Source organism: Meriones unguiculatus, chromosome 10 (assembly GCF_030254825.1).
Source record: "Meriones unguiculatus strain TT.TT164.6M chromosome 10, Bangor_MerUng_6.1, whole genome shotgun sequence".
Lineage (NCBI taxonomy): Eukaryota > Metazoa > Chordata > Mammalia > Rodentia > Muridae > Meriones > Meriones unguiculatus.
In genome coordinates, this window is record NC_083358.1 from 107,539,042 (window position 1) to 107,557,159 (window position 18,118).

At 44.3% G+C, this 18,118-nt stretch overlaps 1 protein-coding gene across 14 annotated transcripts in view; it reads left to right on the forward strand.

Moving 5' to 3' along the window:
* LOC110545906 (myomegalin-like) overlaps positions 1-18,118 on the forward strand; it is a 187,711-nt gene that overhangs the window by 33,154 nt on the left and 136,439 nt on the right. For all 14 annotated transcript variants that reach the window (XM_060393027.1, XM_060393029.1, XM_060393019.1 and 11 more), the window contains exons 2-3: positions 9,280-9,335; positions 12,625-12,776. In XM_060393027.1, coding sequence (XP_060249010.1) covers positions 9,280-9,335; positions 12,625-12,776 — 208 coding nt within the window. The remainder of the gene's footprint in view (positions 1-9,279; positions 9,336-12,624; positions 12,777-18,118) is intronic.

Here is an 18,118-nt window from a genome sequence, read left to right on the forward strand (position 1 = left end):
CTGTGGAGACCTCAGTAACCAGGAAACACCAGCAAATTTCTTGTCATACTACAAGCCTCTGCCTAAAAACCCTCGCTGAGCCTAACCATTGAGATATTTTTAATGTACGTCATTAATTAGTAAGAACAGTGAAAATTAATACACATTTTCTAAGCTGAATGTGGTGGCGTACACCTTTAACCCCAGCACTAAGGAGGGAGAGAGGCAGGTGAGTTTGAGGCCAACCTGATCTACACAGTGAGCTCCAGGAGAGCCAGAACTACATAGAGAAATCCTGTCTCAAAGTAAAATAACCTCACCCCCCAAAAAAAAATCCTAAACAACAACAACCCCACATTTCTCTCTGTCTCTCTGTGTTTCTTTCTTTCGTTTTCTTTCTTTCTTCCTTATTTCTTTTGATAAAAAGAATCTTCTGGTAAAATAGAAGAGAGCACTTATCTGCTGTGGTGGTTTGCATAAGAATGGCCCCCCCAGACTCATAGATTTGAATGCATGGTCACCAAGTGACCTTGTTGGAGTAGGTGAGGCCTTGTTGGAGGAAGTGTGTCACTCGGGGTGGGCTTTGAGGTTTCATGTGATTTAGCTAGTCCCTCTCTCTTCCTGCTGCCTTCGGATCCTGATGCAGCTACTTTCCAGCACCACGTCTGCCTGCATGCCTCCATGCTTTCCGCCATGATGACAGTGGGCTTACCCTCTGAACTGTAAGCCAGCCCCAGTTAAATACTTTCCTTCATAAGGTTCGCTGTGGCCCTGGTGCCTCTTCACAGCAATAGACCATTGACTAAAATACTTCCATGCTTGCTTCTAAGCCTCCCCCGAGCCTCCAGCCTTTCCCTGGGTCAAATTTTCTAGTTTATATTTATAGGCATTTTTACAGTAGTACAAATCTAATGCACTGATCCGTTCTTACGCAAAAAATCATTTGAAAAAAAAAATATTTTTCAAAGTTTATTTTAGTTACTTTATAGTGGCAAATGCCACCATTAAAACAAAAATACCGGAGACAAATCAACATCAAAGCTAGAAAGGTTGATTATGACTTACAGTTTCAGGAGCCCTTTACAAGTTTAACTGTGTCCTTTCTCCGGACAACTAAAAATTTCAAGTCTTTCTGAGTTGGTTTTTGGTTCCGATTCATGTTGTAAACCTTGGGGGGGGGGGGGAATGAACCAGCAATACCCACACCACAGCAGGAATGCTGCACTGCCTCGAAATTTACCCATCAAGTAAACGAAGCTTTTAAACTCAGCCCCGCACAGAGTCTCGGCCTCGGTGGGCGTGTTATTCGACAGGGCACCATGAGGTGGCCTCTCATTCTCGATTATGTCTTTATTTCCCCCTGGAACCCCCCAGCACTCCCCTTGCCACCTCCATCCCTGATCTGAGCTGAGCTCCCATGAGAATTGCTCCGAGGCTTCTGAGCTGCGTCATCAGACGCTGCGGGTCAATGGCCCCACACCCTCGGTGAGTCTTCTGTGTTAGTCACTTTGTATTGTTGTGACGACATATCTGAGCTAAACGGCCTTTAAAAAGAGGAGGATCATGTCGGCTCCAGCCTCGGTAGCTCTGTGGTTGTTTGGGGCTTTAAGGCAGCAGTGATGGTAAGCGTGTACAAGGTAGGGAAAAGCTCATCCCTGTGTGGTGCTTACCAGCACAGAGAGAAAAAACCTGAGGTCTTTGTGTTTTTCCAATATAATATTCTTGTTGGTTATTTGGGATTTCATCTCATGTGCTCTGATCACACTCAATTCCCAGTCCTCCCTGATATGGCCCCCCAGCCCTGTGACCTCCCCCCCCTAAAAAAAAGGAGGAAGAGGAGGAGCAGGAGAAAGAAAAGAAGAAAGTCCAATTTATGTTGCCCATATACTCACTGGAACACGCCTAAGCTCCCAGTGGCCAGCCCCTTAAAACATCAACTGAACCCTTCTCCCCCTGCACCCCCACTATTCTGCACACAATAGAGCTATTCCCTTCCACTAGGCCACACCTCCCAGAGATTCGCCACCTCCCAACTGTGCCCCGGGCTGGTGACGAGACTAAATTAGCATATCAGCCTTTCTTGAGATCCAAACCATAATAATGCTTGAAGCAGTCAGGTAAGGATGGAGTGTGTGAGGAGAGACGTGATGGTCTCTGCCTTTGGTTTCCACTACTGTTCCCATCTGAGAATCAAGAGTTTGCAGAAGGGCTTGAGGAGAAGGAAAGGCAACACGCGAATGGGGAAAGGGCCCTAGAGAGCCATTTATGACTAGGCTGGGGAATGAAAGCAATGAGCGCGCCCTTCATCTTCCTGTCCTGAGACTTGCTCATGTTGCCTCGTGTACTTACCGTCCTTTACGACCTAGATTCAACCAATGTTCTCTGCATTCTGTGGGTTTCTTAGGCTTCCGTCTCTGTGAAGACTATATTACTGCCTCATCTCATCTCATCAAAGATATTTCTGTCCCGAAATCTATGATGGGATGACAAGATCCATAATTTCTTTTTTATTACCAGTGCCTTGCATGAAAAGAACTTCTCTATAAATGTTTATAAAGTTGGATACTTTAACGCTAGGGCTGGGGTTGGCTTTTATGGAAACATTGATAAAGCACTCACTGTGCAAGCATGAGGACCTCTGGCTGATCCCCAACACTCCTGTGAAAGCTGGATGTGCTGGCATGCCATGCACTTGCAGTTCAGGCTGGAGAGGCAGAGACAGGAAGGATTCCTGGGACTTGCTAGCTAGGCAGTATAGCGAAACAAATCAGCATGCTTCAATTTTGGTGAGAGACCCTACCCTCTCTTCCCCCAAAAAAAAGATGGAAAGAAAGAGAGAAAACATCTGATGTTGAGCCTTTTATATGCATGCACACATATGCACACAAGCCATTTTTGCCTGAACACATATACACATATGCTAACACACACACATAAAATTTCTGTAAAAAAATAGCAATAGCAATCAAGTCCCAGGTTTCTGCTGTACACACTGCTCAAACATATTACTTCTCAAGTTTGTTTATAGAAACAAAGTGGAAAGATAGAAGAGCTAGTCTTTGTCCTTCTGTTTGGAGATGCTAAGCACAGCAGGGGCAAATGATGGAATGGGGCCTAGTACGATACTCAGAACTGCCTTCAAGCACATGGCCCAGGGAAGAACTGAAAACGTCCACGTTTGGAGGAGTTTTCTACTCATGTGAGAAGAAAACACAATGCTGGGCTAATTATTCTAACATTTAAGACTGAAGAGAAGAAGATGGTGGAACCTAGACAGGTTATCAACACCTTCGAAGTGGTTTGGGAAACGGTCTTTGTCCCAAGATGCAATGGTCTCGGGTATTAAGTTATTGAAGCCCAGGTGCAACTGGTTCATGGCACCTCCCACTCTGAAAATTCAGTCGATGGCATTAGAGGATGATGGTGCCGCGTGCGCAGTTTGCAAAGGAGGGTGTGTCTGCCTTGTAGGAAATACCGCACAGTGGATGCTAACGTGGGATGCTCTTTGGGATGGAGGAAGGACGCCGAGGCCTCCGCCTTGCTCCCCAGTGTCGTGAGAGGCTAGACTAGTGGGCCAACGTGGTATTGGATCTTCACGGGAGCTGTGTTCAAGCAAAGCACACTTGAGTGCCTTGGAGATTCCTTAGCGTAAGTGAAGCGACCACTTCCCAAAAATGACTGGAAGGAGACCACAGTCAGCTTGACAGCATTGGAGTGTCAGGGGGTTGGCGGATGGTTTTCAGAGTAGCAGTTCGTTCTGATAATCCCCAACTGAGTCACCTTGGAAAACCACAGGAAAAGCCAGCGGCGTGAAATACGAAGTATTGACGTGTGCTCGAGTCTAATATCGTACCAGTCGCGTGTCAGCTGATCAAGAGACTTCGAGTGAGATGGCGAGAAGTCAAGCAAGTGAACAGCTTTTGCATGGGCTGGGCCTGGAGACTCTGGGTTCTTCAATTAAACAGAGCCTTGAATTGGCAAGAGCACCGGCACACGTGATTTTCATGGAATTGTCTTGTTACTAACAGAGTAATGAGGTTAGGGGGAAAGAAAGGAGAGGGCTATTCCTCACTATATGGGGAAGCAAATTTCCTTTGAAAATATCCAAGTTTCTCAGGGAAATGATTATATATGGCTCTCTGTGTGGGTAAGCTATCAGTGCCCTGGGGAACAGCAGGCTAGCTGAACCTGAATCAGCTTGCGGACTTGTGCTTTGTTTTAAGTGTAAAAACAGTTCAATCTGAGAAACTAGGGCAAAGGATACACATTTTTTTTCCAGTCTTGGATAAAACAGAAGAACATATCTGTGTGCGGGTGTACATCTATGGGTGTGCGTGTGCGTGTGGTGTGTGTGTGCGTGTGCGTGTGGTGTGTGTGTGTGTGTGCGCGCGTGTGTGTGTGCAGGCTTGGAGTCTGTCTCTGCTCCCCCTCAGTTCTTCTTGCACTTAGGTTTATCAGATGTCACAAATGGCAATCCTCTAGACATACTCAGGGTTTCTGCCCTGTGGATTTCTTCCTTCCCTTGGGAGGCGTCAGTTCCTTCCCAACCTTTTTCCAGCAGGGGAAGTGCCTACTGTCTGGCATTAAGGGAGAGAACTTGAGCTGTTAATAGGGCTAAAGTGATTTTTAAATACTCTCCTGAGAGATTACAAGTATGCCTTTTAACTCAGTCCCATCTAAACTGACCTTTCCATCCCTCCAGGTATTGATCCGCACTGGCAGGCAGCAAGCTGAGTTTGCACGTGTGGGGTGGGGGAAGGTGGGGCATTTGGGAGGCGTGATACAAGGCTTTGTTGCAACCTGCCTCGATCTCTGAAATGGACACTGCGGAACAAGGGGGAATGAGCAAGATCATGTCTGGAAGTACCTTAGATCCTTGAGAAGCATTGACATAAGTTTAGTTGTTAACTTTTGTACTAGTCAGTGTTCTATCGCTGTGACAAAGTGCTAGACAATAACAACCTAAAAGAGGGAAGGTTTATCTGGGTTAATTGATTCTGAGGTTAAGTCCATGGTCACTGGCCCCACTGTGGACCTCTACTGAGACAGGACATCACTGAATCCGGGTGTGAGAAAGAAAAAACGTCTTCCTCTTATTGGCCAAAAAGCAGCAAAGAGTGAGGGAGGGAGGGAGGGATGGGGACAAGATTTATGCTGAGTGACCTATTTGCTTACCCAAAGTCTCACCTCCTGGAGTCATGTCACTTTCTGGTACCACTGCCCATTGGAGCTGTTGTGGGGAGGGCCTTCCAGATCTAACCTGTGACAATAGAATCTAACTAATAGGAGAAATGAAAATGCATGCTCTGCTTGTGCGATTGTTTAAGAGGTAAAGGTGATATATAAGCAAGCCAGTGGCTTTCCACACAAGTTAATGAGTTGCGAGTTGGAGCTGAGAGATTTCGTGTGTGTCTTAAAGCAGAAGCAAAACCTTGTGTGTGTTCTGTCTGCACCAGCGCAGCAACCTTAGGAGCCTGGGAAGGACCAGCTAGAGAGGAGCAGGGTTGTGGCAAGCTGGAAAATACTTGTCTGCTCTATTTAAAGGGGGGAAATTTACCCCGTGTGTGAAGAGGTAGACCCTTCATTTTTTTCAAGGAAACATAGAAGTGGGTCAGCCTGGTGCAGATGGGGGGATTTGGCCCGAGGGTCGACTGTGCTTTTGAAAGCAGATGGGCAGCCGCCTTTTTTGGACTGAGCACGCATGCTCAGTGAGCAGTGACAGATAACGATAAATGTCCACCTTACACATACTCCAAGCCGTTATTCCTCCTAAGTGGTTTTGACATCTTTTCCCAGCTTCGCTTCGGCTGGAGGGAATCTATAAATGGTACCTGTGTTCCTCTCTCCCACAGTGTGGCCCACTCACAGGGAGAGGATTTAATAAGGGTAAAGGAAAAGGAGAGGGGCAGAAAGACTGAAGCCCGTGCTCTACTGTTGGTTAATAAAGATCTTCCAATTGTGTGTGTTCCAAATGTGTCATGTCTGATGTTTTCATGTCCATCTGGCTAACAGAGTGAAGATCTGTGTGACTCCATCCCCGAGGCAAACATCAATTTCCAAACAAATGCCAGATTCCCCTCTGTCTCCCCACGATTATTATCTGGCTTTTAAAATGAGAAGCCCCGTAAGGCTTTGTCTGCAGAGTTATTTTTGGTCACAAGGGGATACCCAAAAGCTTAAAGAATAAATAAGTACAATAACAAAGCATTTCTACAGAATAACTGCAGCCATCTCTGTTGCTGCCTTACTTGTGTGCCCACCCAGACTGTGAAAGCAGTAGCCAGCAGCCATTTTTTTAACCATTAGCCGTTCCATCCCTCTATCTGATTCACAAAACCCCAGTGACGAAATGTGTTCCCATGTCCTGAAAGGCTTTGTCCAGTCTGTGACCCTTTTTCTCACTCTGCTCAACACACTGACCTCCTTGCCATTCTGCATTCTAGTTGCTCCCTCATAGGGCCTTTGCATTTGATGCTATCAGTTTAAAGGAATCTCTTCTCACATACCTCCATAGCCACCCACTGCTCCACAGAACAGCCTTTTCTACTAAAAACTGTAGCCTCTTCTCAGATTATAAATACAGCCCTTACTGTCAGGTCCAAAGAAAACTCCACTCCCCAAAATTCTGGCACCCTTTCCGTTCTCACTCTCCTCTACCAAAGGAGCCATGTCCTTATATCATTGTCAAAAGGGACAGATGGCTTTCTGTGGTGCCTATCGGCATACCAGTGTGGATGCTGGCCTCCAGGCTCTCTCAGCATCACAAGTACCTGTGGCTCTTCTCAAATCTTCTTACCATGACCTCTACCCTAAACTTCTCCATCTCATGAGCTCCCCAGTCTCTCATTCCCTTACAGCCCTACTGTTAATTGGCTACGTACTCTCTTGGTCCTCTTCTCTCTTTGTCTTCCTCTCTCCCGAGTCTGCTAGCCATGTTCAGTCTACCCTATGTTTTTCTTTCTGTGCTGAACTCTTCCAGGTACATCTGGCTGTACTCCCCCTCATGTCTACAATAAGAAAACCTTCCCCTAAATAATATCTCAGAGAGGTCATGTCCTCGATTTATATACTTAGCCTTTCATAGAACTTGTCCCTAAGTATTCCTATACATTTTAGTTGTCTTCTCTCACTGTAAGTCTTATAACTGCACAGATATTTTTGTCTTCTTTGCACACTGGTACATTTGGAAGGTTTCAAACATTACCTTAGGCTCTACTCATGCTAGATCAGAGCTCTGTTCTCAATCTACATCCCTGCCTCTTGGGTCATCATCATCATCATCGGTACAACTTTTGTTGTAATGTTGCTAAGAGGCCTGCATATATGTCGTCTATTGACATAGTATGAGTGAGGCCCAAGTTTTTTCCAGAACACTGGGAGGGATGGGGTAATGACATATAAAAATCCTAATTTTTTTCTGTTTTGTTTATAAGAAAGCTTTTCATTATTATCTGGGGCTATTTACAATTTGTAGCAATTTGGTAAAGAATATCTCTAAGCAAACGAATCTTTTGGGGGGTGCAGTTCAAGACAGGGTTTTTCTGTGTAGCCTTGACTGTCCTGGACTTGCTTTGTACACTAGGCTGGCCTTGACTCACAGTGATCCATCCACCTGCCTCTGCCTCCCTGAGTGCTGGGATCAAAGGTGTGCACCACCATGCCTGGCTAAAACTAAAATATTTTTTATCCCTACTGGACTAACCATCATCTTTGAAAATGAAAATCTATTGTTGAATCATTTTTTATTGGTATTTTATATTATTTTATTGTCTATTGTTATAGTATAATGTTTTTTTTTTCTTTAGCTTCAATAAAACTTTGATCTTTGGGTACTGGGGGTTATAGCTCAGTGCTTAATCACAAAACAGGCAGGAGGCCCTGGTCTAAATCTTCAGTTCTGCTTGAAGTATCCAAACAAAACCCAGCACCTAACAGCCTGTAGGGGTTTGGCAAGGACTTGTTGACTGTTCTCCGTGATCTTTGCCCTCTCTGTGTAAAGGATGGTAGCACTTGTCTGTGCTTTGCAGATAAAGCTGGGGCTCCTGGATCATGCCATTGCTAACATTTCCATAAATGGACTTTGCTTTTCAAACAAATTTTGTGTCAATCCTTCCTTTTATTTTCTTTATTTGGGGCAGGGGCTTACAAAGCCCAGGTTTACCCAGACCTTACTATACAGTTGTGGATAGCCTTGTACTTCTGATCCTCCCGCTGCCACTCCTAAGTGCCAAGATTACAGGCAGGAACTACCATGCTTTGTTCTTGGGTGCTGGGAGCAAATCCAGGGTTTCATACACACTAGGCAAACGCTTTCCCAGCTCAGCTACATTCCCCGCCCCCTTTGCGTCCATTCTTCTCTCTAAATATTAAGTTTTTGGCTTCCCTTTCCACTGTCCTTTTCCTATAAAACCCTCACACCTTCTTACTTGAGATATGGATGCCCCCGTATGCCCTTGGCTAGTTTTCACTGTCAACTTGACACAACCCAGGGACACCTCAGAAGAGAGAGGCTCAGATCAGATTGGCCTGTGGCCATGGCTGTGAGGAATCATCCTGGTTGCTGATCAATGTGGGGAGGGCTCAGCAAGCTGTGAGCAGTTCCACGCCCAGGCAAGCGGTTCTGAGTTATAAAAGAAGACTGGCTGAACATAAGCCAGAGCAAAGGGAGCTGTGCAGCCAGCAGCCTTCCTCCATGATTTCTGCCTTAACTTCCTCCTTGAGTTTCTTCCTGAATTTCCTCAGGGATAAACTGTTACCTGGGAGTGTGAGCTGACAGAAGAAATGCTTTCTTCCTTCAGGTTTCTTTTGGTCACGTTATCTATCACAGCAGCAGAGAAGCAAACTAGAACACCATTTTTTTTTATTTTTATTTTTCACTCTCACTTCTGGTAGCCTCATTTGGCAGCCATAACAATTACTAAATAAAATAACTAAGTATTCGGTCCTTTATTGTTATTTTCTTTATTCTCTAAGAAGGTTTAGCTTGGTCTGGTTGCAGATTGGCCTAGGATCTTGCTTTTGGCTCCTGATAGAATATTCTTTGGCTCCTGTTCTTCATGAGGTTGTTACCCTCCTTATCTGGCTTTAAAGGTCCCTTTCACCAAGCACTTACACCAGTTAAATTCTCTGCTTTTGCCATCGTTGACCTCAGTAGCCACTGAGACATGTGTGGTAAGCGTTCAGTGAGCGCCAGTGAAGAAATGGGCTAAGAACAACACACAGGTGTCTTATATCTCAGTAATGGAAGCCCTGTGACATGTAACTCATTAATTACATTAATTAATGTATGTTTTCTTTCAGACGTTATTTTGGAGAAGATGATGGAGAGACGATACCCAGAACAAATGGTGCAGCAGGTAAGGATGCCATGGGCCATACCCTTTCACATCCCCGTTTCTTGCTGGTTATCATTGCCTTGATTTGGAGTCCTTCCAGTTCATGACGGGCGTCTCCTCAAATTTTTTATGAATTTCCAAATTTGCACACATCAGTGTAGAATATAATTCCCTAGTTGGCAGTCCCCGGTGGGGAATTTTTATCCTGCATATAATTGTATGTACTAGAAGGCAGCACAGTGCAGTCAATCATAACACAAATACTTTTGTGGAGGGGACTACAGCTGGGATACAAAGTGAATACATTATAATTGATAATAATAATGCTTCTGTGAATTCTTCATACTTTTAAAGAGGTTAGGACTGCAAGATTAAAGTCACTTGCAAGCAAGTAAAAAAAATTATGCCATCAAAATGAGATCTCTACCCTGATGCCCCATTAAAAAGGGTATGATAATGATGTCACTCTCAGAGATAAGATTAAATGATTAAAATCTTGTCTAGAAATAAGCAATTGCTAAAGCTTTTTTACTATTCTTATTAATGCCATCGTGATTATAACACACGTACTATTGCACATGTACCAGCCACTTCTCTCTCTCTCTCTCTCTCTCTCCTTCAAGACAGGATTTCTGCATGTATTTCTGTCTGTCCTGAACTGGCTCTGTGGACCAGGCTGGCCTTGAACTCAAAGATTTGCCTGCCTCTGTCTCCCTAGAGCTAGGATTAAAGCCATGCACCACCGCCTGGCTCTTTTCTTATTTTTTTTTAAATATATACAAAGTGATATGCTATAGGCCAGCATTTTAATGCAGCCCTGGCTTCTGCTTTATCTCCTCCCTTGGCTACTTTGCCCTAGAGGCTCCAATTCCACTTTCCTGTGCACATTTTCTACTACCCCCATCCCCTCCTCCCCACTCTAAGATGGTTTCCCCCTCTCATGGTCTCTTTCCTAGTTTCGTAACCTACATTCACACTCGCAAACGCAGAAAAAAGTTAAACTCTAGAGTCTGCAGGTAAGAGGGAGCATGCCGTGCCTATGTTTGGAGTCTGCTTGAGATGGATTTCTTTTGGGGACACATTTTTCTCAAAGTCTTGCCCCCAATCTGAGGATTTCACTCACTTGCTAAGTGTTTTACCTTTTTAAAATAAATGCTCATGTGCTCCAGGTGGAAACCAGGTCTTAATTTGAATAAATTGAAGACTTCAGAGTCCCCCAAGCTTGGTAACCAAGCGGCTGGGTGAGTGCTCAGTCGGTAAAACGCTTGCTGGTGTGTGTGCACTTGGAATCCCAGCTCTGGAGAACAGAGACAATCTCTAGATACAGCTAATTTCCTCACCAGCAAAACTAGCTTGAATTGTCTTTGCTCTAACCCTGTGTACAACATCAAGGAGCATCAAGCACAGGGCTACCTGAACATACGTGCAACTCTGTGTTAATCTTACAAAGCTAAAATTCCTACTTCCGGTGTTCAGTTTGAAAACAAATTACATTTCCAATTGTTAGTCTTTGTAATTGGTGATGACATGGAAAGTTAAACACTTTGGGGGCAAGAACAACAAAAGCCAACACCAGAGCTGGAGACCCTCTGTTGAGTGTTGCCGCCTCACCTTCCTCTTCATCATCTGCTGTTGTTTTTCTCGTCCCCCTCCCAGCCTCACCTCTCTTCTCTCTTGCATGGCGCTTTCCTTTGTCCCAGAGTACTGCAATATTCTTTTTACAGATTTATTTGTCTTAAAAGGGCTTCTTCCATCAGAACCACTTCCTAGTGGCTATCTGCAGCCGTTTCTCCTTATTCTCCCTGGTTTCTCGCAGAGACTGGCCAGAGTGCTCTACCGAGGTCAGGGGAACAAAGCCAAACAAAGAAAGGGACAGAGGATCACCTGGTATACTTGATTGAGATTCCCTGTCTCCCTCTGTCTCTCTGTCTCTGTCTCTCTCTCTGTGCCAGAAGAGTAAACTTTGTGGACTCACCTTTACTTTTTCTTCAAAGCTCCTTTTCCCTTAAACTCACATGAATTTAAATGAAAAAAAATTCTAGGAAGGTGTTGGGAACACATCAGTGCTTCTTTGGTCCCTGCTCTTCTGTTCAAAGGTGTTTGTCACCTTTCTATCACTGCCACATGATAGCCGAGGAGATCGGCTGGGAAGGAGGATTCCCGTTGGCTTCTGTGTTAGGAGTCCCAGTCTGTGGGTGGCTCCTGGTTTTAGGAGACCCAGTCTGTGGGTAGCTGGCTCTGTTTCCCACTCAGACTGTGGGGGGGCAGCGCTTCTCAGCAGAGGCCCCTGGCAGAGGAAACATGCCTACCTCAAGCCCACTAAGGAGCCCACTAAGAGAGAGGGAAAGGGCCAGGGTCCCAATATCGTCTTCAAGGACTTGTCCATGTGATCTGTCTTCATTCTGTTGGCTTCAGCTTCCACCTCCCTAGTGCTGGCCCCTGAGCCTTTAGCATACGAGCCTTTGCAGGGACATTTAAAAATCACAACTATGACACAGTTCTTCAGGCACATTTACACACAGGGCAGGAGGAGGCAGAGAAAGGGAGGGAGAGAAGGGAAGAAAAAGAGCATGGGGTGGCAGTTTGCCTCTTACTCCTTAAGATTATTTTATCCCTAGGTCTAGCTAAGTTCTCAAAGATGCCAGGGCTATCGAGGGCCCATTTGCTTTCACTTGTCCTCATATAGGCACTGTGATTCTGTGAGTCCCGGGTCCACATGACTCTTATTCTTCTTGATGCAAAAAGAATAGTTTGGTTAATAATGGCTCGTCATTTTCTTCTAGCAACCAAAAACAAATAAGTTTTCTACATTTTTTTTTAAAACCTCAGATCATAATCCTTGCTGTGGCCCTATCTGTGGCCCTCTTATGTCATGCTTGACGGGGGCTTCAGTTCCCTATCTTTTCACATTTTCCTGCTCTGAAGATTTTTTTTTTCTGACTTTGCAACATGATGAGTGTCAAGGTGCTAAGAAGCCGAAAGCAAAAAAGCAGTGTTGCAAAGTCTCGTTTCCTGACACATACAGTGATAATTTTTATGTGTTTTTTTGGCCGCAAAAGTCACTCAGCCCACTCAGGGGTGGAGAAGGAGTGTGGCTATCATGTCACAGAGAGGCATGGATACACGGCATGTCTCCGTATTCACCAGAGTAGTAAGCTCCACAGGGATGTTGCGTGTGCCTCCTTTCTGTGTGACTTACAATCGGTTCATAATTTGCAGAAAAGAAGTTCTGCTGGAGTGTGCCGGTTAGAGCGGCCATGCTGCCTTGACTGCATATGCTCATGTTCTTACTGTTCTGTTTCATTGCCAGCTTTTCTCAGTGACACTAAGGATCGGGGCCCTCCGGTTCAGTCACAGACCTGGAGAAGTGGTGAGAGGATCCCCTTTGGGCAGGCACACTCTTTGAGAGCATTTGAGAAGCCCCCTCTGGTGCAGACCCAGGCTCTTCGAGACTTTGAGAAGGTAAGACACAAGTGTGGATAACTCTAGTCCCAATTAGAAACACAAATTCAACCTATAAAAATTTTTTTAAAACTATGACCTATATATCGAGTTATGGGCCTGGTTACCATGATGGTGACCCTTTTAAGATGGTTTGTGCCTTAAGCATATGCTTTTAGCTATTTGCTAGAGCCCTTGGTTGATGGAAGATCAATTGCTTGTACTGATAGATTGTGTTTTACTGGTCACTTCCTGGCTCACTTTTCAGATAAACTCAGGAAGGTTAAATGACATGGAGATAAGCTGTGCTTGCAACAGAGCGAGTCCAGGAACCCCAGCCCAGTGAGCTAGCAGTATTTTCTCTATTGCCTGCTTGGACAATGCCAGAAAGCTGGATAGCGTTTGTTCTATGAGGGTACTCAACCAGAGCCATTTGTGTTTCAACAAGGATCAGGCAAAGTTGCTTCAGACTCCTTGAAGAGCCTTAGATTTGGCTAAGAGCAGCAATTGATGCTACAAGGCAGATTCCCAGGTCCCTGCAAGCCAAGTTGATCCTCAGAAGTCTGTACAGTAGAACCCACATTTATACAGTCCAGAAGGAGGCATTCAGAATGTTTTACACCCATGGTCTAAAAGAAGAAAACAGGTCTTTGGTGCCCCCTGGAGGATACCCAAGCAGGGGGCCTCACTTGAGTGCTTTAGACAAATGGGTTTGCTTTTAGTCCATAAGGGATGGCTTTGAACATAGCACAGTGAATTACATTTTCAGAAGCAGCTGTGTTACCATGGGTTTTCTCCATCCTTCCTCAATGCATAATTACAGACATTCTCTAGGACTGCAAATACATTCTTCCAGGTGCTCTCGAGGGCTATAACGGTGATGGGAGGAGGGGCAATAACACCTTCACATCCTTCTTTTCCTCGTCTTTTGGATCTGCTGCTGCTCAAAAGGGCAAGCGCTTCTGCAGAGCACCTCAGAGCTGCGAGGGGTGCCTCCGGAGGGCAGAGTGTGTTGGACACGCTCCTTCTGTTGAGAGGAAATGAGGAGTGTGAACTGAGGAGCATCAGATCCCCTGATGGGAGGACTGGCTGGATCCTGTGGAGCGGAGCTGGGGGACTCGCAGGGTCATCTGGACTCCAGATATAACCTCTGAGTCCTTTTCTCTTATGGTTCGGGTCTCATGCGATGGATTAGTCCTTACTTCTCAGAGCTGAGAATCACTGTCAGCTATAAGGCTGTGTTGCAGGAGAAGAGGCCAACCAGAGGCATTGTAAGCCCTTGTCCTCTATGTGTTAAGAGAGAAACAGCAAATTGCTGTCCACCCTTAAACACTCTATTTTGTATCTGAGGCACCTCCATAGAAGGGCTTGAAAATCAGAGGAATCATTGGTTAGGAAAGCATTGCTGAGGGGTAAGGAAACATTCCAAAGCCCTACCCTAAAAATGGAAAAATATCAGGACATGTAAATATCGGGACATGTTCTGCAAGTTTTAAAGCATGCATTCACTTGCCTCGGGATAAAGACTGGGTAGGGGTCCTGGAGAGAGCTTTGATGAAGGATTTGTACCAGACAGGGCTTCATGCCTCTAGGGCTTGACAAGTATGCCAAAGGAACACAGGCTTGGGATGAGCCGCCAGGATCCATTCTGATTTGAACAAACAGCATTTGTTACTGTCCCTGCCCTTCATTTCGGTATTAGGAATTCCAGACACTGCATCACTAGGGACATAACAACATAACTAACAACTAACAATGTTATCTACAGCGATAAGGACCATTTACGTTGAGATGCAGACAGGCCGTGTCTGATCTTGTTGAAGGACGATGGAAGGGCCTTCTCTCAGAGGGTACCTTTATGGGTGTGTACACCCGCTGAGATAGCCAAAGCTAAGTTCGTGTTTTCTAGTCAGAGAAGTAAAATTCCCGATGAAGGGACATTTCAGGGAAAGGAGAAAGTATGTTCCTAGATTTAGTCTGTGAGACGCTGGGCTAGAGGGAGGTGAGAAAGAAGAGCCAGAACAAGAAAAGAAGAGACATTGAAGGAACCGGATCAGCAGTTCACCAGGAATGTGATTCCTTTGGAAACATTTGCTAGTGTAGAAATTCTAGGCGGTAAACTAGGGAACTACACTGATTTCAAAGTGTTCTCTATAAAAAAAAAAAAAAAAGATATATGCTTTAGGGTTCCTATTGATGTGGTGAGACACTCCAACCAAAGCAACCTGGGGAGGAAAATGTTTATTTGGCTCACACTTCCATATCACTGTTCATCATCAAAGGAAATCAGGATAAGAACTCAAACAGGGCACAAACCTGGAGGCAGAATCGGATACAGAGGCCACCGAGGAGGGCTACTTACTGGCTTGCTCTTCACAACCTGCTCAATCTGCTTTCTTATAGAACCTAGGACCTCCAGCCCAGGAGAGTTCCCACCCATAAGGGGCTGGGCTTTCTTCCATCAATCAACAATTAAGTAAATGCCCTACAGTCTCGCCTGCTTACAGCCTTGTCTTCTGAAGCATTTTCTCAATTGAGGGTCCCTCCTCTGTGTCAAGTTGACATAAAAGTAGTCAATGTAATATATGATGGCCATATATTGTGTTTTGAATTGTGAATTTATTATGCCCACAGCAAGCCAAAGAAAAATAGCAAGAGAGATAGATGATAGATAGTAGATAGATAGATGACAGATAGACAGATAGTCAGATAGATAGCAAAATATAATTAAATTGGGTAGTCAAAACATCCAGCAGATAAAAACTGCGGAAGTCCTTGTGTTCCCAATATTCATCCCTGGTGAGAATTCCCAGTAGAAGAACAAATAAGGACAGAATAGAGATGCTACTATCAACTGGAGTACTCAAACATCTGGCAGAAACTGGATCAATCAGCTGGGGTTTCTGATTGAGCTTCCTCTCCATGGATGAGCTTCTCATATACGAATTTCCCATGGTTACACTTTTAGCTTTTCTTTCCCACTCTGGGGAGTTTTAGAAGATGAGATACAATTATAACCTCTGCTGGAGATGATGATTTACCTTCTAGCTGCACTCAAGAGCATAGTGTTTTGCTCTTGGGGTGTTTGGTTTTCATTTCCCTCCCTGTCACAGAGTTAGGGATCCCAGCTAATTCTAGACAAGGGGCCTTGGAGGATACTCGGCATGAGCATGCTTGGTCTGAAGTGGGTAGGGGAGCAACCCCACTTCCAGAACCAACTTCTCAGCAAGTTCAAACTGCACATGAAAATGTATCCATACAATTGTGCGTGGCACAAAATAAGATCCAGCAGACCAAAAATGCAAACACTGGTGTTCTATGGAGCCAGAACGTAATTGGTCAGGGAAAATGACAATTGATGCTAATGTAGAAAAAAGTGACAAAAGGAATAAGCTGAATGAGCCAGGGGCTTTCTTTTCTGTTCATTCTCTACACTCAGTCAATGGTAGGAAGCAAATTAGATTGGGGTGGAGAGTGACTGCCCAGAGGGCTGAGAAAGGAACTGCTCAGCCTCACTTTCTGTGTGTTAGGTGCTAATGAGGGCTCCCACTTGAGGATGAAATCGTAAGTTCCTCAGGGAATGCTGACGCAGATTAGAACTCTATCAAACCTTTTCAGCTAAGTGGGAGTTTTTTTCCATAGCATAACATCGCATGCATCCATTGCATTCGTTCTGAATCATTCGGGAAACACAGCTGTCTCATTTGTCCACATCTTTGTTTCTGAGGGTCTCTCTGCCTGAAAAACTTTCTCTCCTTCTCCACCTGGCTAAAGCCAATTTATCCTTCAAGTTTTGGCTAAGATGCTGTGTTTTTCTTTTTCTTGTGAGGATGCGCTCTCTAATCGTAAAGCACACTCTAATTCAGATTCTCTGTTTGCCCTCTGCCAGTCTATAGAATCAAGCATAATGTAGTCAGCAACAAGTGCTCAATAAACGGTCAGCAACAAATCTGTTGAAAACCATTGAAAATCACTTATTTCCTTAGACTTGTGCCTCTCCTGCCATCTCGGTATCCAACACGAGTGACTGATGTTCACTGAGTACTCTCTATATTCTTGAGATTTTTCTAACTCTGTAACATGCTATTTCAACTAGTATCAGCTCACTTTCCTGACTTAGGAGATAGATATTCATACTACATCCATTATACCAGAGCTCAAATAGCTTGGCCCAAATTATGCAGGTCTAAAGTGACAGCCACTATAATGATACTGGCTCCAAGTTTCTTGGGAGGTGAGAGGACCACTCAGAGGGGGTTTCCATCGGCAAGTGTGTACATGGCTTTATACATAGATCAGGATGGCCCCTGCTATGAAAAGGCTGAAGAAGGGTGGATGTCTTTGGCTATAAAACCAAGAAGGGGTCTCTGCTGCCTCCTGCAATTACCTGTTTCCTAACAATGATGCCTTTAACATGAACATGCCCACAAAAACACCAACAGCATTCTCTAGCTGTGGACTGAAGCCAGCTTACTCTGGCAGGCTGCTGACTCTAACCACAGTGAGTCAGCCTCATGAGGTCCCAACCATCCTGGCAAACTTTCCCACTTGAGTCAAAAAAAAATCTATAGAAAAGAAAGAAAGAAAGAAAGAAAGAAAGAAAGAAAGAAAGAAAGAAAAGATAAACTAAAATGGAGAGTAGTTTTACCTTTTCTTCCTTTAAGAAATAATTGAGTTATTACTATTGTGAATCTTTTTCTAATTTAGGAGATTCTGGGTCTTGTTAGGGTCTGTAGTTTCCAGACATCTTGCTTTCCTATAATCACTGCCTTGGAAAATTAATGCTACTGGAAAACCATATTTCATTTTTGAAAAGGGATTTACATTTTTGTTACTGTAGCATCTCAAGTATACTGGTTTTGTTTCCACAGATATCTTCAGACATTCAGAACATTATTAGATAAGAAGGGAAATTTCTAAACTTCCAGTATTATAAGCATAACTGTTTTTTTTTTAGATGTGATAAGTCATTCCACAACCCTTAGCAAAATTTCACTCCTAATCTATTTATAAGATTGTTCATATTTTTTCTTATACAGCAGAGAAAACAATTGATCCTGAGTGAGAATGAAAACACACTGTGATCATTGTGATGATGGAAATAAAAGTCTTAATAAAAGACATAGCTCAGACTCTTAGGATAAATCCAGGCACAGTGCAGGGGATGAGTCCTAGAGAAAACTGCTCTTGGTTGGGGGCTTTAAAGAAAGTCTAAGAAATGAACACAATAAAATTTTGACTTTCTCTTGGAGTAGAAAAGCAATTCACGCCTGTGAGAACACCCTGGTGTTTAAGGGGTTTCCTGTTCCCGTGGCAAAATATCAAGGAAACACTTACAAGGAGACTATGGAAACAAAACAAGC